Raw genomic sequence first — 26,680 nt, forward strand, 5'->3', positions numbered from 1 at the left:
GTGTACCACATCTTTATCCATTCATCTATTGTTGAACTTAGGTTGCTTCCATGTCTTGGGTATCATAACTAGTGCTGCAGTGAACACTGAGATGCATCTATATATTTTTTAATTTGTTGGAATATAATTGCTTTGCAGTGTTGTGTTTCTGCTGTACAATAGTTGTGAATCAGCTGCATGTATGCATATATCCCCTCCCTCTTCTACCTCCATCCCACGCCTCCTTGTCTGGATCTATGTCCAGGAGTGGGATTGCCAGAACATATGGTAACTCCACTTTTAGTTTTTTGAGGAACCTCCATGCTATTCTCCATAGTGGCTGCACCAATTTACATTCTTACAAACAGTGTAAGAGGGTTCCCTTTTCTCCACTCCCTCTCCAACATTTATCGTTCATGGACTTTATGATGCTGGCCACTCTGACTGGTGTGAGGTGATACCTCACTGTGGTTTTGCTTTGGATTTCTCTAATAGGGATGTTGGGCATCTTTTTTATGTGTCTCTTGTCTGGCTTCCCTGGTGGCTCAGAGGTTAAAGCGTCTGCCTGCAATGTGGGAGGGCTGGGTTCGATCCCTGGGTTGGGAAGATCCCCTGGAGAAGGAAAAGGCAACCCACTCCAGTATTCTTGCCTGGAGAATCCCGTGGACTGAGGAGCCTGGTAGTCTGCAGTCCATGGGGTCGCAAAGAGTTGGACACAACTGAGCGACTTCACTTTCACTTTGGCTATCTGTATGTCTTCTTTGGAGAAATATTTATTTAGGCATTCGGCCCATTTTTTGTAGTAGCCTTTTAAACCCATAAGAGGTCCTAAAAAAGGGTAAAAGTTAGAATTAAAATATTTCCTTGAACACTCAGTCAAGTTATTCAAAAAGGTTTGGCTGACTCTGTTTACAATGCAAATGAGATTCTCCGGGTCACTTTTTATAGGGAATATATTATTCAATTTTTCTTCACTGTGCAGGTTTATTAAAATTTTACAGAAGAAGAGATGTTTCTAAGGCTGCTAGGCAGACAGCCCAAGACAGTAGATCCCCCAGTAATAAGCCTGAGTGGGAGAGGGGCTCTTGAATAGGTGGGGGAGGGTGTACCAAACTGTACCGTCACAGAAGCCCTGCAGGTCTGCAGGATGTAACCACCTGTCTTTGCACGCCCAGGGTAAAGAATCACACATTTTTCTTGTTTGTCCACACTGCTCTTAGAGCAATGCAGCTCTATTTCTGCCTTTCCCTTCTCTCTTTCAGTGCGCTCTGTGGGGCTGCCGCAGCTTCTGAAGGTGATGTGATGTGAACTCTCTCCTGCTCTCTGGTTTGCCTGCTTCCTCTAAAGAGCTGATACACCCCAGAGAGTTCCCGCTGCGCTTCTCACCGGGCCATCCCATAAACTACTCTTTCTCTCACCCACCAGAGCCTCCGACATTCCAGACAGAGGAGAACTCTGAGCAGTTTGCAGGACTGCTGGAGGAAAGCTCCTCCAATAATAGCAGTTCAGTTCTGAGACCCATCCATATTCATTAAAAACAGCTACTTTACAGATTGAGAGGAAAATTGGAACTCTGGCAGGTGGCAGAGAGAACATGGGTCCTTTCACTGTAGAGATGGGTTGGAATTCTCCAGTAGGTCATGAGTAAAGGCTTCTTGGTCCTTATGGGTATAAATAGGAGAGGATGCTCTCAGGAAAAGAAACTATAAATTACATTTGCCTAGAAGGTGAAGGATGTGCCAGTTCGTCCTCATACACCCAAAGAGGGGAATTTCTTAGTATGAATCTTTTCACATCAGGCATCTGCTTTCAAGGCCTCCTCTTGAAGCTCCTACTGTGTGCTGGTGTCTCTCTTCTTACACAACTTGGTTGGAAGCACCATTGCACTGTTGAGGCAGGAAGTGACCTCTGGTCCTCAGCTACCCTCCTACCCTAGTCCCATTGCGTGGCCCTATCTGGAATATTTTATTCAGTCTGAGCGCTCGTGCCCTTGCCCAGCACGGCCCCCGGAGGAGCCACATCTGCATTTATCCAAGAGGAGCTGCTGTGTCCTCTCAGCTCGATCTTCACCATCCGGCCCAAAGGACGGGGTGAGGCAGGGGGCCGGACCCCTGTGGCCTGCAGGCGTCACTCTGTCTTGGTTCCAGGGCATCCTTTACTCAGCAGAGCCAAGAATTTTCCTGTCAACTGTTGTTTGGTTGTTAAGGAGAAACAGCAGAATTCAACCTGAATGTGCCACACGCTATAGATGCTCATTTCTGGGCACTTGGCATTTTCACCTACTCTTGGAAATGAGACGAGAGAATCCCCCGGCTGGTGTGAATTTTTTTCAGCATCTGTTTGCACCTCGAGATCCAGTCTCATGACCGTCGACGTCAGTGTAGGGGACAATCTACTAACATTTGATTTTTTTAGTCAGGTCCCTTTAATCCTTCCTGGGACCATGTTTTTAGAAGGCATGCGGTGAGAAGCTTCGCAGACAGAATCAGGGCGGATGTTTCAAGCCGGGGGCAGGGAGTAGACACTGGGGACGAGCATTCAGCCCTGCCCCCACACGGGACAGTGCCCTTAGCTTTTGTCTGAAGTTGCAGCAGCTGGCAACCGTTTAAAGTGCAGTGCGTCCAGCCTCATACCAAATGCTCAACGTGCACTACCTTGTTTCAGCCTTGTAACAACCTTGCCAGGTGGGGACAGATAGAATATGAGTCAAAGACCACAGGAAGTTAATAAGTGACAGAATGATAACACAGGTCTCCTTTATTGTTCTCGGAAGTATGGATTCCTTTTCAGTTTGAAAATGCTACATAGCTTGGGGTTCTAATAGTACCATGCTTTTTCTTTAGTTTTCCCTCTTGTTCACTTCTAGCACGTTTAATGTGTATGACGAATATTTGCTCACGGTAAAAAAAAAATCATGCTGGAAGCTACAAAATGAAGAGTGAAAATTTTCTAGTTTGCTCAGCATCAGTCTCTCCTCTCAATATAACTAAAAAGCTGTGCATTTCTTGTCTGTGCCTCCCCCCCCGCCCCCAGAAGTCTCCTGTCCCTTCTCCAATCTGGTGGTTTACTGGACAGACCATGCCCTTTTGACAGGTATTTTTACCTGCCTTGTGTGGAATGCCAAAGTTGAATTGCCATTTCCTTTCTCAAGGACACTTAGGGCAACAAGAGTGTGTTCCTAATAAGTTAAAAAGATGTTATAATGAACATCCATGTACACTTATGTGTCATGTGTCCTATGCCCTTGTATGAGCCTGACTTTCCGGAAATGAAGCCCCCAGGTCAGATGAATGGGGTCTAAATGTTGCCAAATTGTCTTCCTAAAAGGTTGCACCAGTCCCTAAGTAGTCCCGTATTAGTGACAGTCATTTTCAATGAATAGGAGTGCTTGCTTGTATTTTTCGTTGTATCCACTTCTCTTTACACGCTCAAACAGCTCCCCGTTGGAACACTCCTGACTCTGGCCTCTGCCGCCTCCTCCACAGAGTCCTGCACACCTTCCAGGTACCGTGTGTGTCACAGCTACACAGCACAGCAGTGCTTCTTGAATACCCCGTTCTTTCCTCCTTCACAGGCGGTGTGTACGTTCTGATGATATTATTTGCTAAGTTTATGAAATACTTACAAACAGCTTTCCGAAGATGAAATGATACAGTCACAGTTTTGAACAAGCAGATTCTCTACCCCAGTGAGTAGGGGGAGGCCTTCTCAGGATTGTGATTTTAGTTCAATAAGTGAAGTTCAGAGATTGATGCAAGAAGGCATCGGGTTCAAGAGTGAAGTCAGTTTTTCCTGAAGTTAGGAATAAGTCTGTAAATTCTGGTTATATGAACCGCTGAAGAATTATTGCATAGGGGTCAATAAATCATGTGCAAAGCTGTGTTAGAACCATTCTGTCTCCTCAGTTTATTAGTTACAATTACATTATTAGGCTCCAGAGTGTTGGACAAACTCATTCTTTCAGCTTTAACATCGCAGCAAACGACCTGGCAACAGATTTAACATTTTTCTTTGAAATGTCTAGGATTAACTCTTTAGTCATTGGCTGAAAATCTCTTTATAATCCTACCAGAATGCTAGAGCTATTAAATACTTTGAGTTCTTAGTCACTTGGAAGTCATAATGATACTTTTCAGAGGAAGAGGCTGGGGCGAGGAGGAATCTCTCCTCCTCTCCTCTGTGGCAGGGGTCCAGTTCAAGAGATGGGACGTCGTGATGATGAATGTCTGTGTATTATGTGTACTGATCACAGGTACACATTTTGCATCCTATTCAGGAGAGTTACTTTTGAACAAAAAGTGGACACTTAGAGATAGCGATTCTGCACAATGACCTAAGGGGCTGATTTTCCTTCAGTTTTGTTGTTTTCCCTCAGCACTGAGAATGGACAGCATATGCCAGGGCAGAGGGGGGTGGGACCCTCTGCACGGAAGCTGAAAGGCTGAGAAGTTGCTGTGTTGGTGGGGGGACAATGGGGACTGAGCTTGTGAAACACACACACACACACACACACACAGACAAAAGTTGGGATTTTGTTACAAAAAGAGTGGTATGACTTCTCCAAGAAGTGTGGGAAAAATAAGGATGATATAAACAATGAGGGGAAAGGGTAGGATATTCAGAAAGCTATGAAAGAATCATTGCAAAATGAATTCCATGACAGTTGTTCTTCAGTTAAATGGCAAACATTTGTAAATCTCTTCAGAACTCTCAAATGCACTTTTGAAAAAGTAAATGACACCTCACTGGATTTGAATTTGAGCATGTGATGTCCTAAGACATCTTTAACGTTATAGGTTCTTCACTGATGAAACAAGGCTAAAACATGGACCTCAGCAAAAGAAAATTGGAAACTCTAGCTTGTGTTAGTTGCTTAGGGTCCACCTCTTTGTGATCTCATGGACTGTAGCCCGCCAGGCTCCTCTGTCCATGGGATTCTCCAGGCAAGAATACTGGAGTGGGGTGCCATCCCCTTCTCCGGCGGATCTTCCCAGTCGAACCTGCATCTCCTGCATTGGCACATGGATTCTTTACCATCTGAGCCACAAGGGAGGCCTCTGCTGCTGCTGCTGCTAAGTCGCTTCAGTCGTGTCCAACTCTGTGCGACCCCATAGACGGCAGCCCACCAGGCTCCCCCATCCCTGGGATTCTCCAGGCAAGAACACTGGAGTGGGTTGCCATTTCCTTCTTCAGTGCATGAAAGTGAAAAGTGAAAGTGAAGTCGCTCAGTCGTGTCTAACTCTTTGCGACCCTTTGGACTGTAGGCTACCAGGCTCCTCCATCCATGGGATTTTCCAAGCAAGAGCACTGGAGTGGGGTGCCACTGCCTTCTCTGGGGAGGCCTCTAGTACACATCAAATAGATAAGGAATATGACCAAGTTTTGAAAGCCTTTATTTTAAAGGAAATACTCTAATATCACCTATTGACCCACATTTTTGTACAAAGTATGAAATTGTTTTTTTAAAAGATATTGTGTGGTGCAAACTGTTTAGAAACTAGGAAACATAGCATTTTGCGTGTGTGAGTTTTTGTGGGCGGGGATCCCGAATGTGCTCATGTATCCCCAGTGAACCATCCTAATTAAAAAGCACTTGGAAGGCTCATTATTGTGATTAAATTAGGCTAATCTCCTCAGTGTATCATAATCAAGAGGATTGTGCCATTCTTCAGTGTTCAGCACAGCAGGCTTAGACCTTCTCGCCCACTCTCATTCATCAGCTGCCGATCCTTTGTTTGCTGAGAGAAAGGCTGTAGGCCCAGTCTTCCTAATCTCCCAACCACTTACCCATCTAGTTCTCGGATCTCTTCTATAAGATCCCTGCCACCTATTCCTCCAGCGTCAACAGATCTCATGACAAGGAACTCGGGAGTTCACACCTGTCAGTTTCATCTCTGGGCACAGGGAATCGTTTTAGCCATAAGAAGCTTCTGGGAACTTTTTCAGATCCTGAAAAATTGACCTGACCTCATATGTGGGCAAGTGTTTTTAAGACCAGCTTCATATAAGGTGGAAAAGCTGGATCAATGAAACATTAAGGGAGAGTGTGATTATTTTTAGCAAAGGAATTGAGAGGAGACGTGAGTGTGACACAGCGTTCACGTGTAGCTCAGGTGCCAGAGCAGACTCCTGAGAGCCCCTTGGCCTGCAAGGAGATCCAGCCAGTCCATCCTAAAGATCAGTCCTGGGTATTCACTGGAAGGACTGATGCTGAAGCTGAAACTCCAATACTTTGGCCACCTCATGCAAAGAGCTGACTCATTTGAAAAGACCCTGATGCTGGAAAGATTGAGGGCAGGAGGAGAAGGGGACAACAGAGGATGAGATGGTTGGAGGGCATCACTGACTCAATGGACGTGGGTTTGGGTGGACTCCGGAAGTTGGTGGTGGACAGGGAGGCCTGGCGTGCTGCAGTTCATGGGGGTCACAGAGTCGGACACGCCTGAGCGACTGAACTGATGGACTGACGGACAGACCCTGCACCTGCATGGGGAGCTCCTGTCTCCTCAGTGTGGATGAGTCACTGGGATGCTAGGTAGTGAGGAAGGGCTTTCTCATGAGGCACAGACCTGAAAGCACAGAGGGGGCCTCTGGTCCCTCTTCCTGTCTCACGCAGTTCTCTGGAGCCAGAGGTCACATGCTCCTGATGGCCCAGTCACGTCCTGGCTCTGAGAACCAGAATCCAGCACACAAGTTTCTAGGACACTGTTAAAGAACACAGCGTGTCCTGTGCAGCACACACACAGAGGCCTCATCAGCAGTGACAGTTTTTAACTGCAAAGGATGCATATTTATCTGCTGTGTAAGCAAAGGAATTGTTACCATGTTCTGTAACTAGTAAATATCATACGCTGAAGCCTTGTTCCCTCCCCCAACCAATACCTCATACTGGTTTTAGTTTTTGTCTTGATTTGTCTTTTGCCAAGCACTTGGAAAAAGTGCTTTTGAAGCTGGTTTTCACAAACTGTGTGTTGTGTGCTCACAGTAGCTTTGGGACAGGCGGAATGTAAACTCTAAATAGTGGAAGATAGCAGGTGGCTATAAGGAGGGGCTCTAAGGAGAAGGTGATGGCACCCCACTCTAGTACTCTTGCCTGGAAAATCCCATGGATGGAGAAGGTTGGTAGGCTGCAGTCCATGTGGTCGCGAAGAGTCAGACACGGCTGAGCGACTTCACTTTCAGTTTTCACCTTCATGCATTGGAGAAGGAAATGGCAACCCACTCCAGTATTCTTGCCTGGAGAATCCCAGGGACAGAGGAGCCTGGTGGGCTGCTGTCTATGGGGTCGCACAGAGTCGGACATGACTGAAGTGGCTTAGCAGCAGAGGGGCTCTAATTGTCTGAAAGCTTTTTCATTCTAAAAGTCTATCTGTTTTTCAAAGAGAAGGATTCTAGTCTGTATCCAAGCCTAACATTAATTTTAACATTTTTGAAACATGTAGCCTGTTGGAATGAAATGCTGGCTGCCAATAATTTGCTCTGAAAACCACTGCAGTGGAAACTGCCACTTTGTTTGTTGTTCAGATAGCCACATAAAATGAGGTGTGGCCGGCCCGCCCTGAAGCAGCTCCACCAGCTTGGAGCTTGGCTGGGGCTCCCCTGTAGAACAGAACACAGTCTCTGCAGACTCTGAGGCAGTATTCGCTCCAGCTTGGTGGAGGAGGGCAGTTGCTCCTGAGGGGTCACCAGTGTGGCTGGCGCAGACAGGTAACTGACACAGTGTTTCCGGGGGTGGAAGGCTCTTCCCCGAAGTCCATCCCAGGTGTGTGTCTGATGCTTAATCCAGAGTGGTATGTGCTTGTATATGTGTGTATGTGTAGTTATGTTTGTATGGTTGTGCATGAGTGTGTGTGGTTATGTATATGTGGTTTTGTGTGAACATGTGGTTGTGTGTGTGTGTGTAGTTGTGGTTGTGTGTGTGCTTATGAGTGGTTGTGTATGTGTGTGTGGTTGTGTGTGTGTATGTGCAGTTATGTGTATATGTTGTGTATGAGTGTCTGTGATCATATGGTCATGTGTGTGGTTGTGTATTTGTATGTGTGGTGGTTGTGGTTGTGTGTGTGCTTATGAGTGGTTGTGTATGAGTGTGTGGTTGTGTGTGTGTATGTGCAGTTATGTGTATATGTTGTGTATGAGTATGTGTGATCATATGGTCATGTGTGTGGTTGTATATGTGTATTTGTATGTGTGGTGGTTGTGGTTGTGTGTGTGCTTGTGAGTGGTTGTGTATGAGTATGTGTGGTTGTGTGTGTGTGGTTGTGTGTAGTGCATGTGTGTAGTTGTGAGTGTGTATAAGTCTGTGTGCTTGTGTATGGGTTTGTGGCTGTGAGTACTTATGATTGTGTGTGTAGGTTTTGTGTGTACATGGTTGTGATTGTGGTGGTTGTGGCTGTGTGGTTGACAGTGGTTGGGTGTGTGTGTGTGTGTATGTGTATGACCTGTGCAGAAGGCATCCTGGTCTGGGTTACAAGATGGGAGGCGGGCACAGGCCCCAAGCTGACCTGTGAGCACTGAGCTCCTACACTGCTGACCTCTCTTGACCTGACTGTTTCCCTGTAAGCTGGCTTCTGCACACACTGCTGGAAGGCACTCAGGGTGAGCACCAGGGTCCGCACTGGGGTGTGGGGCAGGTGGCCTTGCCAAGGGTAGTCCAGGAAAAGCTTGCCTTGCAGGCCCACGTGTGCATAGGGTCCCTGCCAGGCCGGCGTGCACAAGAACTTAACTCACATGCACTCTGCTTTCCATGTGTCCGAGGCCCCTCAGGGTGCATGTCGGCCTCTTGGAGGTTCCGGAGGCTGGGATAAGGTTCAAGGTGTGGGAGGCTGCCTCCCCTATCTGCCTGAAGCTCCTTGGGGACAAGAGAGAGAAGGAAGGTCTTTCTCCCCTAAAGGTGCAGCGTTTCCAAAGAGGAGCGCCCCCCGCTCCCCAGCACCATCAAGGCCAGAAGCTGAGTCACATGTCAGACACTGGGGTAAGCGGGGGTGACAGCTCCTGAACCTTGACCTTGGGAGGCAGGTGCCCCTGCTGGGGGAGGGTCTTCATGGCCCTGTTCATCAGACACTGACTCCAGGCCCTGTGGGAGCGGGGTGACCTGTTCTGGGTGGAGTTGAGGACGCGGGAGGGCCGGCTGCCCTGTGCCTGCCTTGGTCTTAGTCCTCAGGGTCTCCTAATTCTGAGGCAATCCTTGTGTGGAATGGACCCGCTCCAGAAGCACCATGTGCTTCTCATAAACTGCCTCCCACTGTTTTCCCTCCAGAATGCAGACCTGATGCAGCGACAGGTACCGACTGCCCACAGCCCTGCAGCATGAACCAGCTGAGGGTGCTCCTCTGGGTCTGGTGAGGCGTCTCCTGCCCGGGCTCCCAGGCTCAGAACAGCAGCACGAGTTACCAGGCGGGTAGCTCTGAAGCGACCTGTCGGGTCATGCTGAGCTTTGTGCTTGCATAGACAACTGCTGAGGATGAACCTGCTTTCTCAGCTGGGAATTTGTGAATGAGCAACAGGAGGGTTGGGGGCCTCTCTCCCTTCTTGTTCCTCATGTCACTGTTGGAGAGTTAGTGGGGAACCGAGTGACAGTTCAGCCCAGTCTGTGTCCACGTCATGCTGGTCCTTCAGCCCAATCCTCAGAGTGTGTGTTCTGTGATCCAGTAGGACGGCCATCTTTCTGTCTGGAAAGTGCACGTTGGCCCAGAGTTCTAAAAAGTTCTGTAGTGAAGACAGATGTTGAACTCCGTTTCCCCTGGTGATCTAAAAACCTATTTGGCCCCAGAATCCTCTTCAACGGTATCTGCCCACTGGCAGCAGAAGTAGTTTCTAGGGACACCTAGGAGGAGACCCAGACAAGGAAACTCAGCCCCGAAGAGAGGAGGACTGGGTCTCCTTCAGCTGGGCCAGTCTATGGACCAGGTGGAACCAGAACCGGACTGTGGCCTGCCAACCCTAAGCCTCTAACTAATTCCACAGTGTGGAACTGATTAGAAGCAGCCTGAGAGTTTAACAGCTCCTGGCAGCTCACAGACTTGGTGTGGATCCCACTTGCCTTTTTCATAGTTGTGTCTCAGGACTGTGATTAAACATCTGTCTGCGCACAGCATCCAGACGTGAGGCGACCTCTCACGGTCAGAACAAGACAAGGTCAGGTCATTCTCTAGGTTCTGTTTTATCTGAGCTCTTTGGTCCTCCTCTATTTTAATCTTCCCATCTTGGGAGACAAAGTGATGATTAAAGGTAAGAATTGTTTGGTTTGAGTCTGGTTTTGGTTCAGAACCTATTTGGTTCAGAATCTATTATCATTTCCTGTGCTTTAAATTTCAAGACATCCATCTATTTATTGGTCTCTTTTGGACCATAAGGTTAAAGTACATCTGTTGTCCACACAGATTTAGCTGTTGGCCTTCGAGCTAGGCGGTCATGAAATTATAGCCATAGTAAATTTAGCCAAGGACTAACTTCACTTTGGTCTGCCTATAAATCCACTCGACAGAATAAACATGGCGTGTCTTGCGGTTCATGTGAACACATGTAAAGAATTAAGAAATCTTTGGTGACAAGACAAAAAATGCTCTGTAAAAGTTAATTGCTGCTTAACTGAAGATGTATAAAATGGGATGTCTGCGGCCAGCCTGCCTGTGAGCTCAGCATGAGCGAGGTTCATCCTGGGCAGAGGTTGCCGGTTCCGTGTTGCTGATTCTCCACCTCAGGGCAGAGCACTCCCTTTCCTTAGGGAGCAAGGGCTCCTGGAAAACAGTCATTGCAGAACCACTCCTGTCTCTGGGCTCTTCCCCACCCTTGATTTCCACTCTGTTAGCATTAAAGAAACTGGTTCCTTGGTTTACTCCCAAGACGTGCTTCCACAAGGCCATGTGGCTGCTTGCGCTTTGAAGGGACTGCTGTGGGCCCAACTGGCCGGCATGTGGTCCCCACAGACGGGCTTACCAAGAGGCTCAGGGTAAAGAATGCGCCTGCAGTGCAGGAAACTCAGGCTTGATGGCTGGGTCGGGAAGATCCCCAGAAGGAGGAAATGGCAACTCACTCCAGTATTCTTGCCTGGACGGTTCCATGGACAGAGGATTGGTGGGCTACAGTCCATAGGGCCCCAAAGAGTCGGGCACAGCTGAGCAGTTGAGCACCCGCACATGATCACCACACACTTTTCTGAGAAGTACAGATCAGTGGAGTTGAGAAGCAAAGCAGAAATCTTTGAGCATAACTTGTCTTGCCCTTGAGCCTAAGTTTATAGGAGAAAATGATAACTCAACCATTTTTAAAGGTGTGTATTTCATAAGCTCTCACTGTTTCAATTCACTGACTTCAGAGAGTTACTGTTTTCCTTGTCTGAGTTGGGGGGTATTAGTCAAGATCCGTTGATGAGACTTTGTAAGTTTAATAAGTCAGATTTGTTCTTTTTAAAAACTGCGTGTTTAAAATTCAGGATGCAGAAAACTTCCGTGGCACATCATTGTGGTACAAAAAATAAGAAAACCCAAAAAACTCTCAGTCCCTAAAATATATATTTCCTTGTAAGTGATACTATCAGAATAGATACTAGTCAGTGTGGAAGTTGAGTGGTGCCATATGTGGGGTTTTTTTAACATAAACTATCCATCTCCCGTGCTGAGAAGTATAAACTCTGCTTGGCCAGTGGATTTGTTAGTTCCTCTCATTTAGCCGTTGGATTTATTGTCGTAAAGATCAGCACTGTTCCTCAGTCTCGGAGGACTGTGTTCTGAGCTTTCCCAGACGTACAGCCAGCTGCAGTGTGCCGCTCTGAGGCTGGCTGCCAGATGCCCAGGGCAGAAGGGCAGGAAACAGGGGAGGTGAGCCTTACGCTGTCCAAGACGGAAACCACTGGTGGTCCCCACAGGCAGCCGCTCGCTCAGAAGCAGCTGCAGTGCCCCTGATGTGACTTATCCTCCTCCCCACTCCCTTCCCAAGCAGAGGCTTCCCAGGGCTGCAGTCACATGCAGGCCCTCTCTGCCAGCATCATACTCAGGCCAAGTCAGGCTTACAGCTCACCTCCCCTTGAAACGTAGAAAGTGAACAATTAAATAGTAAGCTTTTCTGGGTAAAACACCTTCTCAAATTTCAGTCTTCCCACATCCTGCAGTACCATAAGAGGAACCTTGAATTTCTGGCACTGTCCCATGTTTAGGCTGGAAAAAAGACATTTTGCAGCAAAAAGAAATATATGGGTATTTGTATATTAAAACATCATTGATTTCAAAATCCCAGCACAGAATAATATGAAGAAACATGCCATTTTACAGAGCTCTAAATACTGCAGTCCTTTTTTTCTATGTATTATAATCATTTTTGAGTAAAAAGGAAACTTCAAGACTCACGAAGTCCATCAATATAATCCCGTCTCTAATAGATTAATTTCAGCCCAAGTATTCTATCCAGAGCAAGATGAATCTATTCAGTCCTCCAGGTGGAAAAATCCAGCGAGGGACCTTACTGCTTAGCTTGCCCCTTGCTTTCTTTGCTTCAGTTGTGTCCGACTCTGCGACCCCATGGACTGTAGCCCACCAGGCTCCTCTGTCCATGGGGTTCTCCAGGCAATACTGGAGTGGGTTGCCATACCCTCCTTCAGGGGATCTTCCCAACCCAGGGATCGAACCTGCATCTCTTAACATCTCCAGCATTGGCAGGCAAGTTCTTTACCACTAGCGCCACCTGGGGCGCGGTGGGGAGGGGGGCGCGGTTGCGGAGCCCCAGAACAAGCTGAATCTATACGTGAGAAGCTACAGTGAATCTTCGGGCTTTTCTGGTGGCTCAGTGGTAACGAATCTGCCTGCAGTGCAGGAGACCCAGGTTCAGTCCCTGGCTGGGGAAGATCCCCTGGAGAAGGGAATGGCAACCCACTCCAGTATTCTTGCCTGGAGGGATAAGAGCCTGCTGAGCTACAGTCCCTGGGGTCACAAAGAATTGAACACGATTGAGTGACTAAGCATACAATACGAAGCAATTTTTAGAGATTTTTGAAGCGGTTCCTATTTCCATGTGTTGGAAGGACCTAATTTCATTACATGAGCCAATGCCTGTAGTTGTGGTTGCTTCTCTGTTTTCTGTTCTACTAGTTTTCTCGTGAGATGAGAAACCCAGTTAATCCGCGGTCAGTTCAGTTGCTCCGTTGTGTCCAACTCTTTGTGACTTTGTGGACTGCTGCACGCCAGCCTTCTCTGTCCATCACCAACTCCCAGAGTCTACTCAAACTCATGTCCATTGAGTCGACAATATAATCTAACCATCTCATCCTCTGTCGTCCCCTTCTCCTGCCTTCAATCTTTCTCAGCATCGGGGTCTTTTCAAATGAATCAGTTCTTCACATCAAGTGGCCAAAGCATTGGAGTTTCAGCATCAATATCAGTCCTTCCAATGAATATTCAGGACTGATTTCCTTTAGGATGGACTGGTTCAATCTCCTTGCAGTCCAAGGGACTCTCAAGAGTCTTCTCCAGCACAGTTCAAAAGCATCAATTCTTCAGCACTCAGCTTTTTTCACAGTCCAACTCTCACATCCATACATGACTACTAGAAAAACCATAGTCTTGACTAGATGGACCTTTGTTGGCAAAGTAATGTCTCTGCTTTTTAATATGTTGTCTAGGTTGGTCATAACTTTTTTTCCGAGGAGTAAGCGTCTTTTAATTTCATGGCTGCATTCACCATCTGCAGTGATTTTGGAGCCTAAAAAATAAAGTCAGCCACTGTTTCCACTGTTTGCCCATCTATTTGCCATGAAGTGATGCGACCAGATGCCGTGATCTTAGTTTTCTGAATGTCGAGCTTTAAGCCAACTTTTTTACTCTCCTCTTTCACTTTCATCAAGAGCCTCTTTAGTTCTTCACTTTCTGCCATAAGGGTGGTGTCATCTGCATATCTGAGGTTATTGACATGTCTCTTGGCAATCTTGATTCTACGTTGTGCTTCCTCCAGCCCAGCGTTTCTCATGATATACTCTCCATATAAGTTAAATAAGCAGAGTGACAATACACAGCCTTGATGTACTCCTTTCCCAATTTGGAACCAGTCTGTTGTTCCATGTCCAGTTCTAACTGTTGCTTTTTGACCTGCATACAGATTTCTCAGGAAGCAGCTAAGGTGGTCTGGTATTCCCGTCTCTTTCAGAATTTTCCACACTTTGTTGTGATCCACATAGTCAAAGGCTTTGGCATAGTCAAAAAAGCAGAAATAGATGATTTTCTGGAGCTCTCTTGCTCTTTTGATGATCCAGCGGATGTTGGTAATTTGATCTCTTGTTCCTCTGTCTTTTCTAAATCCAGCTTGTGCATCTGGAAGTTCATGGTTCATATACTTGAAGCCTGGCTTGGAGAATTTTGAGCATTACTTTACTAGCATGTGAGATGAGTGCAATTGTGTGGTAGTTTGAGCATTCTTTGGCATTGCCTTTCTTTGGGATTGGAATGAAAACTGACCTTGTCCAGTCCTGTGGCCACTGCTGAGTTTTCCAGATTTGCTGGCATATTGAGTGCAGCACTTTGACAGCATCATCTTTCAGGATTTGAAATAGCTCAGTTGGAATTCTATCACCTCTACTAGCTTTGTTCATAGTGATGCTTCCTAAGGCCCACTTGACTTTGCATTCCAGGATGTCTGGCTCTAGATGAGTGATCACAGCATCGTGATTAACTGGGTCATGAAGATCTTTTTTGTACTGTTCTGTGTATTCTTGCCACCTCTTCTTAATATCTTCTGCTGCTGTTGGGTCCATACCATTTCTGTCCTTTATTGAGCCCATCTTTGCATGAAATGTTGCTTGGTATCTCCAGTTTTCTTGAAGAGATCTCTAGTCTTTCCCATTCTACTGTTTTCTTCTATTTCTTTGCACCGATCACTGAGGAAGGTTTTCTTATCTCTCCTTGCTATTCTTTGGAACTCTGCACTCAAATGGGTATTTCTTTCCTTTTCTCTTTTGCCTTTAGCTTCTCTTTTCAGAGCTATTTGTAAGGCCTCCTCAGTTCAGTTCAGTTCAGTTCAGTTCAGTTCAGACCCCATGAATCGCAGCATGCCAGGCCTCCCTGTCCATCACCGACTACCAGAGTTCACCCAAACTCATGTCTATCGAGTCGGTGATGCCATCTAGCCATCTCATCCTCTGTCGTCCCTTTCTCCTCCTGCCCCCAATCTTTCCCAGCATCAGAGTCTTTTCCAATGAGTCAACTCTTCGCATGAGGTGGCCAAAGTTCCGGAGTTTCAGCTTCAGCATCATTCCTTCCAAAGAAAACCCAGGACTGAGCTCCTTTAGAATGGACTGGTTGGATCTCCTTGCATTCCAAGGGACTCTGAAGAGTCTTCTCCAACACCACAGTTCAAAAGCATCAATTCTTCTGCACTCAGCTTTCTTCACAGTCCAGTTCTCACATCCATACATGACTACTGGAAAAACCATAGCCTTGATTTCTTAGACAACCATTTTCCATTTTTGCATTTCTTTTTCTTGGGGATGATCTTGATCACTGCCTCCAGTACAATGTCACAAACCTCTGCCCATAGTTCTCCAGGCACTCTGTCTATCAGATCGAATTCCTTGACTCTATTTGTCTGTACCGTGGTCAGCTTCTATGTTGGAATTTAAGTCCAGGGAGCCCTTTGCTGGTTGAATTAATAATTGGTTGATGAGGGAATGAATGAATGAGATTGCATCTGCTAGCCTGTTTACATTTTATTCTTAGTTAATACAGGCTTATTTTCATACCCTGTTTATGGCCTTAGAGTTTGACAGCCGGTCTCAACTGGCTTACTCTGACTTGAGCAAGTCTAAATACTTTTGATTGGGGATTTACCGTGCTCACTGAGGTTCAAGGTTCGCTCCTCAGCAGCTGTGGTGTAGCAATTACATAGCTGCTTAGTGACTGCATCAAGATTAAAGAAAGAACCAGGAAACCTCATTACAGCTTGTTTCTATCCATAGGTTTAAAAGCTTGATGAGAGAGGAAACTAAAAGTATTGAATACAATGAAAGATACAGTTGAAGACAGTTGAAACACACAGTTTAATCTGTGTTCAATTGTCAGTGTTCTATGGATAAATGGGAGGGGCCTGTTTCTTCAGTACAGTAACAAACCACTTCACAAGGTTGATGGCAGATAAAACCAGGCCATGTTTGCGAAGCATGTAGCATGTAATAGGCAGTTAGTAAAGATTCATGCTCTTTCCATTAATTTGTATCAGATAAGCTCTTAAAAGCTATCACAGCTCCCAAATCTTCTATCATCTCCTCATCCTAACTGTGAGCTTGTATGGAAGGTTTTACCGATTTTATACTAGCAGCTTAGTAGTATGCCGGAAGCTGAGACTTGGAGGTACAGAATGGGTGTGCAGATAGTCGGATTTGATTTCCCAGTGCACTGTCCTGTCCACTGAGTAAGTGGCTTCCAGATGTTAGAAACGGGATGAGAAAACATGCAGACATCCTTCAGCGGAATTCTCCCCTGGAAAATCCCATGGACGGAGGAGCCTGGTAGGCTGCAGTCCATGGGGTCGCTAAGAGTCAGACACGACTGAGCGACTTCACTTTCACTTGTCACTTTCATGCATCGGAGAGGGAAATGGCAACCCGCTCCCGTGTTCTTGCCTGGAGAATCCCAGGGACGCGGGAGCCTGGTGGGCTGCCGTCTATGGGGTCGCACAGAGTCGGACACGACTGAAGTGACTTCGCAGCAGCAGGCACTAAGCACAGGTCACGTGTCCATAGGCTGCCTCTGCACCCAACCCTCTGTCCACCCTCCACTCTTAATGAAGAGAGGCGGTTTCAGGGTCTGGAGGAAAACCAGTGTATTTTCTAGAAGGAGACCAAGGTGAGGATGGCAGGCGTGTTTCATTGCAGACTTGCACCTCGGTTGCTATGAGACCTGCCACCACAAGGCACTCGGTTTCATTGGCTGAGGACACTGTAACCCTTAGTTTCATTGGCTGAGGACACTGTGACCCTTAGTGACGTCTGCCTTAGGACGGGGGTGAGGGGACAGAGTGTCACACCTGGGCTGTATCTCCCCACCCCCCCCCACACACACCTTTGTTGCACCGATTTTGTGTATTTACCCTGTAGCTTAAGCTGTACTTGCAACAAGAATTTAGTGGAGGGTGACTTTAAGGTCAAAATAGAATCAACAGACTCGACTGTTAACTCTCCCTCTTTAAAGAAGACTAAATGTTCTTAGTCTTTTGCCAGGATGCTGTGACTGTGACAGTACCCTATGGATTAGTGAAAAACAGTCCATTTTCTGGATGGGAAAGTAAGCCATAAATGTATTAGGCCTCAAATAATGGTATAAAGAAACAACACAGAGGGTAGAAAATGATTATAATATCAATTGCCAAATGAATAATGCTATACATTTTGCATTGTAGAGGAGAGAGAAGCAATGCAGTTTCACGGGCACTTGTGTGCAGAGAGTCAGAGATTAAGACACGCAGTTTGGTGTCTGTGCTCAAGAAGCGTGGCCCTTCAGGGGAGAGCTGGGGCCCTGTGATCAGGCTGGCATGGCCCACTCGTGGCAGACCAGAACTTCCACCCCTTATGTCCGTGTGAATCACCAAGGTCCAAGCTGTCTCAGTGGCTTTGGGGTGAGGTTCTAGATTCTGCATTGTTTTAAATTTAGTTATTTTTTTAACTTTGTATTAAAGTATGTTAACGTTGTGTTAATTTCTGCTGTACAGTCAAATGATTCAGTTATATGTGTGTGTATATATATATATATATATACACACACACACACACATTTTTACATTCTTTTCTATTATGGTTCACCCCAGGGTATTGAATATAGTTCTGTGTGCTATATAGTAGGACTTTGTTGTTTATCCACCTCGTGTATAAAAGCTTACGTCTTCTAATCTCACCCTCCAAATCCAACTCTCCACCAGCCCTGCCCCTTGGCAAGCGCAGCTCTGTTCTCTGTTTCCGTTATGTAGGCAGGTGCATTTGGGTCATACTGTGGACTCCACATGCAGGTGATGCCGTATGGCACCCGTCTTCTCTTTCTGGCCTGACTTAGCACGCTTATCTCCAGGTCGTGCTGTGTTGCTGCAGACGGCATTGTTTCACTCTTCTTTGAGACTCATAAGGCTCCACTGTGTGTGTGTACCACATCCTCGCTATCCATTCGCCTGTCGGTGGGCGTTGAGGCTCACAGTCGGTGAATCTTGCTGCAGTGAGTGCTGCAGTGTATGCATTGTGTGGAGTTAGAGCTTTCTCTGGATGGGTGCACAGGAGTGGGGTTGCTAGGTCATAGGTAGCTCTCTTTTTACTTTTCTCAGGGACCTCCAGAGATACTGCATTTCTAACAAGCTCCCAAATGGTGCTGATGCCGCTGGCCCAGGGATCACAGTTTTCCTATAAAATCCGGATGGTAACGTTTCAGGATTTGTGGGCCATGCAGTCTGTCCCAATGACCCAGGTGTCGCTGCAGCATGAAGGCTGCCATGGACACCAGGTGAGTGCAGGGGCACGGCTCTGAGCCCCCAAAACTTCAGTTCAGTTGTTCAGTCATGTCTGACTCTTTGTGACCCCATGGACTGCAGCATACCAGGCCTCCTTGTTGTACATCACCAACTCCCGGAGCTGGCTCAAACTCATGTCCATCAAGTCAGGGATGCCACCCAACCATCTCATCCCCTGTCATCCCCTTCTCTTGCTGCCCTCAATCTTTCCCAGCATCAGGATCTTTTCCATTGAGTCAGCTCTTCTCATCATATGGCCAAAGTATTGGAGCTTCAGCTTCAACATCAGTCCTTCCAAATGAATATTCAGGAGTGATTTCCTTTAGGAGTAACTGGTTTGATCTTGCTGTCCAAGGGACTCTCGAGCATCTTCTTCAACACCACAGTTCAAAAGCATCAATTCTTTGGTGCTCAGCTTTCTTTATGGCCCAACTCTCACATCCATATATGACTGTTTGAAAAACCATAGCTTTGACTAGACAGACCTTTGTCGGCAAAGTAGTGTTTCTGCTCTTTAATATGCTGTCTAAGTTAGTCATTGCTTTTCTTCCAAGGAGCAAGCATCTTTTAATTTCATGGCTGCAGCCACCATCTGCGGTGCTTTTGGAGCCCAAGAAAATAGTCTGTCACTGTTTCCACTGTTTCTCTATTTGCCATGAAGTGATGGGACTGGATGCCATGATCTTAGTTTTTTTTTGAATGTTGAGTTTCAAGCCAGCTTTTTCACTCTCCTCTTTCACTTTCATCAAGAGGTTCTTTAGTTTCTCTTCCTCAAACTTACAGACTCTCAATCTGTCCTCTATGTAACTTCCACATGTCGCAAACTATTATTCTTCTGAGTTTTTCCTAACCGTTAAAAACATGAAAACCACTTCCTGGCTCAGGGCCATGGGGAGACTGGCGGGGCCCTGTAGGCAGTATGCTGCACGAGATCAGGGTGCCGCTCCGCTGGGGTGGCCAGCCGAGCTGTCCCCATGGAGCAGGTCTGACCAGGGTGATTAACTGTCATTTCTTTTAAACCTTTATTGCATGTTTTTCATGCTCCATTGTTCCTTTGACAGTTATCTTTTTATGAATGGTTAACACACTCGAGGTGCCATACAGATACCTAGACTCTGGCTGGTTCCAGAGTCCGTGGGGCATGACCCCTCCCAGGGCCTCTGGCTCTTAGCACAGTGCTACTTACACGGAGGGCACCCAGCCAGCCTGTGCTCTGGAGACTTCAATGTGCTGAAGGCACCGTTCCCTTGGTTGTGGGGAGAGTAGCCCCAGGGTGGGATGAGCACAGAGGGTGAGGAGAGAGCTCCTGAGAGGAGAGGGGAAGCAGGAAATGCTTGAGGGCTGCATCGGGAACAAGCAATCCAGGCAGGATGCTGCGGGAGTGTGACAGAAGAAGCCGGGCCCAAGTTACAGGAACGCGGACCATAGCGACCGAAGCTGAGGGGGCGGTTCATGCAGGGCAGGGCCAAATGCACTCACCTGACAGGCCAGAGAAGGAGCCCTCGGCGTGCCAGCCATGACAAGGCCAATGAGAAGACTGCAGGTCGAGCGATACTGAAGCCACCGTCAGTCCTTGGGAGTGAGGCCCTGGATTGTGACTGTGGAGAGAGCAAAGAGGAAGCAGCTAGAAGACGGTTCTAGGCTGGAATGTTCTCCAGGACTTTTTGGAAACAGGAAACCACCAACTGCCCAGAATCAAGGAATACTGCCCTTCTCAACTGCCTCAAAAGCAGTATGCCTTGCATTACATGATTGCTCAATTGGCTGGTTTTTCAAATGGCTTTTAATTCCCAAAGTCATAGCTGTTCTTTTCTAAGTATCCTGTGCTTGTCTTTTTTTTTTTTTTTTTTTTTTTAGTATAGTTTCTGTGGTTACTGAGTACTAGCAGACTGGTTTGTCTTATTACCTTTCAGTTCAGTTAGTTCATTTGCTCAGTCATGTCCAACTCTTTGCAACCCCATGAACTGCAGCACACAGGCCTTGCTGTCCATCACCAACTCCCGGAGCTTACTCAAACTCATGTCAATTGAGTCCATGATTCCATCCAACCATCTCATTCTCTGTTGTCCCCTTCTCTCGCCTTCAATCTTCCCCAGCATCAGGGTCTTTTTAATGAGTTAGGTCTTCGCATAAGGTGGCCAAAGTATTGGAGTTTCAGCTTCAGTACCACTCCTTCCAATGAACACCCAGGACTGATCTCCTTTAGGATGGACTCATTGGATCTCCTTGCAGTCCAAGGGACTCTCGAGAGTCTTCTCTAACACCACAGTTCAAAACCACCAGTTCTTCAGCACTCAGCTTTCTTTATGGTCCAACTCTCAAATCCACACATGACTACTGGAAAAACCATAGCTTTTAGATGGACCTTTGTTGGCAAAGTAATGTCTCTGTTTTTTAATAAGCTGTCCAGGTTGGTCATAACTTTTATTCCAAGGAACAAGTGTCTTTTAATTTCACGGCGGCAGTCACCATCTGCAGTGATTTTGGGGCCCCAAAAAATAAAGTCTGTCACTGTTTCCATTGTTTTCCCATCTATTTGCCATGAAGTGATGGGACCAGATGTCACGATCTTACTTTTGTGAATGTTGAGCTTTAAGCCAACTTTTTCACTCTCCTCTTTCACTTTCATCAAGAGGCTCTTTAGTTCTTCTTCACTTTCTGCCGTAAGGGTGGTGTCATCTGCATATCTGGGGTTATTGATATTTCTCCCGGCAATCTTGATTCCAGCTTGTGCTTCATCCAGCCCAGTGTTTCTCATAGTGTATTTTGCATATAAGTTAAATAAGCAGGGTGACAATCTACAGCCTTGCTGCTGCTGCTAAGTTGCTTCAGTCGTGTCCAACTCTGTGTGACCCCATAGACGGCAGCCTACCAGACTCCCCGTCCCTGGGATTCTCCAGGCAAGAACACTGGAGTGGGTTGCCATTTCCTTCTCCAGTACATGAAAGTGAAAAGTGAAAGTGAAGTTGCTCAGTCGTGTCCAACTCTTAACGACCCCATGGACTGCAGCCTACCAGGCTCCTCCATCCATGGGATTTTCCAAGCAAGAGTACTGGAGTGGGGTGCCATTGCCTTCTCCCCTACAGCCTTGATGTACTCCTTTTCCTGTCTGGAACCAGTCTGTTGTTCCATGTCCAGTTCTAACTGTTGCTTCTTGACCTGCATACAGATTTCTCAGGAGTCAGGTAAGGTGGTTTGGTATTCCCATCTCTTGAAGAATTTTCCACAGTTTCTTGTGATCCACACAATCAAAGGCTTTGGCATAGTCAGTGAAGCAGAAGCAGATGTTTTTCTGGAACTCTCTTGGTCTTTTGATGATCCAGTGGATGTTGGTAATTTGATCTTTTGTTCCTCTGTCTTTTCTAAATCCAGCTTGCGCATCTGGAAGTTCATGGTTCATATACTGTTGAAGCCTGGCTTGGAGAATTTTGAGCATTACTTTACTAGCGTGTGAGATGAATGCAACTGTGCAGTAGTTTGAGCATTCTTTGGCATTGCCTTTCTTTGGGATTGGAATGAAAACTGACCTTGTCCAGTCCTGTGGCCACTGTTGAGTTTTCCAAATTTGCTGGCATATCGAGTGCAGCACTTTCACAGCATCATCTTTTAGAATTTGCAATAGCTCAACTGGAATTCCATCACCTCCACTAGCTTTGTTTGTAGTGATGCTTCCTAAGGCCCACTTGACTTTGCATTCCAGGATGTCTGGCTCTAGGTGAGTGATCACACCATTGTGATATCTGAGTCATGAAGATCTTTATTGTATAGTTCTTCTGTGTATTCTTGCCACCTCTTATTAATATCTTCTGCTTCTGTTAGGTCCAGACCATTTCTGTCCTTTATTGTGCCCATTTTTACATGAAATGTTCCCTTGGTATCTCCAATTTTCTTGAAGAGATCTCTAATCTTTCCCATTCTATTATTTTTCTCTATTTCTTTGCATTGATCACTGAGGAAGGCTTTCTTATCTCTTCTTGCTATTCTTTGGAACTCTGTATTCAAATGGGTATATCTTTCCTTTTATCCTTTGCCTTTAGCTTCTCTTCTTTTCACAACTATTTGTAAGGCCTTGTCAGACAACCATTTTGCCTTTTTTCGTTTCTTTTTCTTGGGGATATTCTTGATCACTGCCTCTTGTACAATGTCACGAACCTCCATCCATAGTTCATCAAGCACTCTGTCTATCAGATCTAATCCCTTGAATCTATTTCTCACTTTCACTGAATAGTCGTAAGGGATTTTATTTAGGTCATACCTGAATGGTCTAGTGGTTTTCCCTGCTTTCTTCAATTTATTACCTGTGCTTTTGGATTTAATACAGACAGATATCTATAGTATGCTGTCTAAGGGCAGAAAAGGCTAGTCTTCAGCGACATGAAAAGGAGGCCAAGTCCAAAGAATTTTCTAGAGCTTCAGACTGAGAAAATCTCTAATGCTGATTAGGAGCTAACTGGACAGTTGTCAGTCCTTTTAGTTGTTGGTGGATGTTCCTTCATATTTCTTTAAATCTCATTTTGAGGGGAGGGGGTTAGGGAAGCTTCATTATTTTATTTTATTTTATTTTTTTGGTAAAAATCCTGTTGAGAGTTTGAGGTGCTTGGCATGTGAGGAGGAACTCTCATGAAAATGGTCTGGCCTCTTGCTGCCTCCCACATCATAGACCCAGCAGATGGAAAGGGGTAAGACCGGCAAGAATGAATCACAGCCCACCATGGCCCCTGCCCACACCACTGGGTGTGCCGCTGGAAAGGTCTCCAAATAGCAGTGGTGTGGGGGTTATTAATCTGCCCAGCTGGCAGCTTGGCAGGCACGCTGCTGCCCGGGGCTGTAGTGTGCCCCTCAGTCTCCCTGGACATATCACATCTTTTGAGTACCATGTTCTTGTCACTTTCATATTTTTTTCTAGAGAAGAACAGTAGATGAAATTGTAACAGGTGCAAGAGGCATTAGTGATAAAAAATTTATAAGGCCCTTGGAATTTGTGTTCCTTTCAGTTTGTAACTGGCGCTTTCCCAGCTTGATAATGTTCCCTTCGTTCCAGGTTGATGAAATTACAAGACGCTTTATGATGAAGACCCAGGGGAGCAGTCTAGCCATGCATTTCATGGTCCCAAATGTAACAGTGTTCAGTGATATCAGGAACTCGAGTCTCTTTTTATCAAACAAGCATCTCATTACACAGCCTCTCACCTCTTGCCAGTGCTTTATTGTTGTAAACCTCTCGTTTCCTTTTCTCCCTCCCATCCTGCAACTCCTGTTGGTCGGCAGATGGTTCTGTGAGGGGACTGAGCTACGCAGCAGTCCGGACATCCAGATCCTCTGGGACGGGGGTGACCTGCACACCCTGATCATTGCCGAGGCCTTCGAGGACGACACGGGGCGCTACACCTGCCTGGCCACGAACCCCAGCGGCTCCGACAGCACCTCTGCCGAGGTGTTCATCGAAGGTACCCAGGGGTGCAGGGTGTGGGTGAGAGGGGACCCATCACTTCTTATGAACGTGACTTTCCAACTTCATGAATCAAACCTCAGTTGTCCCAGAAGCTTTATGGGTAAATGAAATTGTTCTGACACTTGGGCATGCATCCATGATGTCTGATGTCAGTGTTTGTTCCTTTTCATTTAAACCATTTCAGCCACATGAACTTAAATTTTTAACACTAAATATCCGACTTATTTTTAGTTTCTCTGGTAGATAAAGAATGGGAACATACTGAAATACTAGATCTGTCAACCAATGTTCAGCTCTAAAGACTTAGGATATCATTCATGGGAAAGTTAAAGGATTGAATATTTTTGAATATTCTTGTTTTTATTAATTATAGACCTCTTTCAGGGTCTGACCCTGGATGCCATTGTCTGTAACTTGATTTCACTGAATGTGGTCTTTAGCATGGCAGCCCCCCACACTGCAGTCCTGTTCTGCCTTGGGGGTCCCTGCATGAGCTACTTAACATGGGGAAACACCCCCAGTTACACTGGCCACGTGTGGTCACGGGTCCAGCTTCAGATCCTGGTGCTAATGGGAGGAGTGGTCTGGGTGGAATAAGATGAAAGAGCCTCCTGGAAAGCGCTGTAGGAAACTGCTCCTTGCCCCCATGAAGTCAGGGCAATAGCTTTTTTAAAGCCTGATTTTGGTGTATTTATACCTCTAAGAATAATGACATGAGATGGGAGAGAATTTCACACAAACTCTTGGGCTCCTCTTATGACTGAATGGAAAGGATGGTTCTGCGTTCCTTACTCCATGAGGCTTGGGGTGTCTCTGTTGTTTCCTGAACCTTGTTGCTGTTGCTTTCTGGGGCCGGTTACCAGAGTCTAGGAAATTTCTTATACATTCAGAAACCTCAACAAAACCATCCCTAAAAGTGTAACGGCCTACTGGTTGGAAACTGTCTAAATCTCACTGTCTTGTGCGTGAAATTTTAGAATGGTAGTGAGAAAATTTCAGCTTAAGAACAGTGATAACTTTTTCTCCGTGTGTTGGGTGGGAACCAGGCACTGGTCTTCATTTCTACATGGATTATCTCATTTAGTGCTTAGGAAAATCACCCCGTTCTGTGGCTGGGAAACTGCAGCTTAGGGAGACTCGCAGAGCTCCAGACCTCACACACACTCTGTCTCTCACGCACACACAGAAACACAGACACACACTGTCTGTCACAGACACACACTCACACACACACACACACACACACACACACACACACACACACACACACACACACACACACACTTACCTGAGCCTCAAGGACTAGCCCCAGGCAGTGTGACCCCTTCTTAGCAGCCACAGAGGAAGACACAGGGGGACTCAGGGTCTTGGGGCCACTTGGTCATCAGCCCATCCAGCGCGGGCCTGGGATGTGCGTCTGCAACGTCTCAGGACATCCCTGAGCTTTGGGGCAGTGGCCACGTGCTCCCCGAGAGGCCCCTGTAGGGCAGGCAGAGGTCTGGGTGCTGGGTGGGGCCCCTTGCTGGACAGGCTAGGCCTCTGCCCTTGCTCGGGAATGCTCCAGGAGGGGAAGGGCCTGCCCCCAGCAAGCCTGGAAGGGAGCAGAGGTGGCAGGGGAAAGTCGGGAGGTCTTTCTGAGGGGTGGCGTCTGCCCTCAGTCCCAACTCTGAGAGAGAGTGTTGGGAAGGCCGAAGGGAAGGTGCGCCAGATGTGGGGGCATGGGTCGGGGGGTCTCCGCAGGAGCAGCGAGTGTGTCCTGGAGCAGAGGGGGCAGCCGGGCGGTGGCCAGCTCACACGGGATGTGGGGCCTTGTGGGCGCCGTCGGCAAGCTGGCCGTTACTCTACGTAAACTCATCACCAGTGAAGGTTTACAGTAAAAAGTCAGAGTACCCGATTTCTGTTTTTAAACTGAAGTTTGCTTGTAATCGGGAGCCCAGTAAGACGCGGGCTGCAGCAGGCCTGAGGAAAGATGGTGGTACTGGGGAAGCATGCTGTGTAGACAGAGGGAGAGGCGGTCGGACTCCACAGCCACGTGCTGGGGCAGGTGCGGGCTGAGGGGTCTCGGCAACCAGCAGACCCAGGGGTTTTGGCTTCTCCACTGGTGTGGACGACGTGGCCCATCAGTGAGATGGGAAGGTGGGGAGTTGGGCACAGAGGGGAGTGGGTGACCTGTGTGCATGGCCCTCTAGACAGCCGAGTGGACACAGGTGGGCAGGGGGATGTGTGGGTATAGTTACTGCCCGGGGTGAGGACGTGTCCTGGAAGCTTCAGGAGGTAGATGGTGGCCCAGGGCACAGGACCAGGTGGACCGTCTGAGCCGAGGATGACCCCCCACCTGGGTGCACCAGGGAGCAAAGCGGGGGCCCTGGGCGGGTGGAGCAGGTCAGTGTTTGAGGAGGCAGGGAGGGAGAGCCGGCCAACTCGGGCCCCCATTGCGGGAGGTCTCTCGCGAAGGACAAGGACACACAGGTACGGGTGCTGATGGCGATTTCAACAAGAGGGGCCGTGAGCACTGGAGGGACTGGTGCACCGAGGTCCTCGGACGTGGAAGGAAACGTGGGGATGCCTGGGTGGTGCCCAGAGGTCCTGCCCAGATGCCACAGGGCAGGGGCCGGAATTTGGACAGGAGCACGGGGTCAGGCTGCTCTCTGCCGTCTGTTTGCTTGTTGGTTCTCATAGTAGACTTACTAGAGTCTCTGTGAAAGGCTTCCTTTCCCTGCTGTGAAAATAGTCCAAGAGAGAAAACAGACCCTGCAGAGGGAGACAGAGTACGGTGCCAGGGGA

The 26,680-nt window shown here is 47.2% G+C and overlaps 1 protein-coding gene across 1 annotated transcript in view; it reads left to right on the forward strand.

Annotated features, from left to right (window-relative positions):
- Positions 1-26,680, forward strand: part of PALLD (palladin, cytoskeletal associated protein) — a 369,544-nt gene that overhangs the window by 129,832 nt on the left and 213,032 nt on the right. The window contains exon 3 of the mRNA XM_068974720.1: positions 23,713-23,891. Within this exon, the coding sequence (XP_068830821.1) occupies positions 23,713-23,891 (179 nt within the window). The remainder of the gene's footprint in view (positions 1-23,712; positions 23,892-26,680) is intronic.

The sequence above is a fragment of the Capricornis sumatraensis genome, chromosome 6 (assembly GCF_032405125.1).
Source record: "Capricornis sumatraensis isolate serow.1 chromosome 6, serow.2, whole genome shotgun sequence".
NCBI classification, from domain to species: Eukaryota; Metazoa; Chordata; class Mammalia; order Artiodactyla; family Bovidae; genus Capricornis; species Capricornis sumatraensis.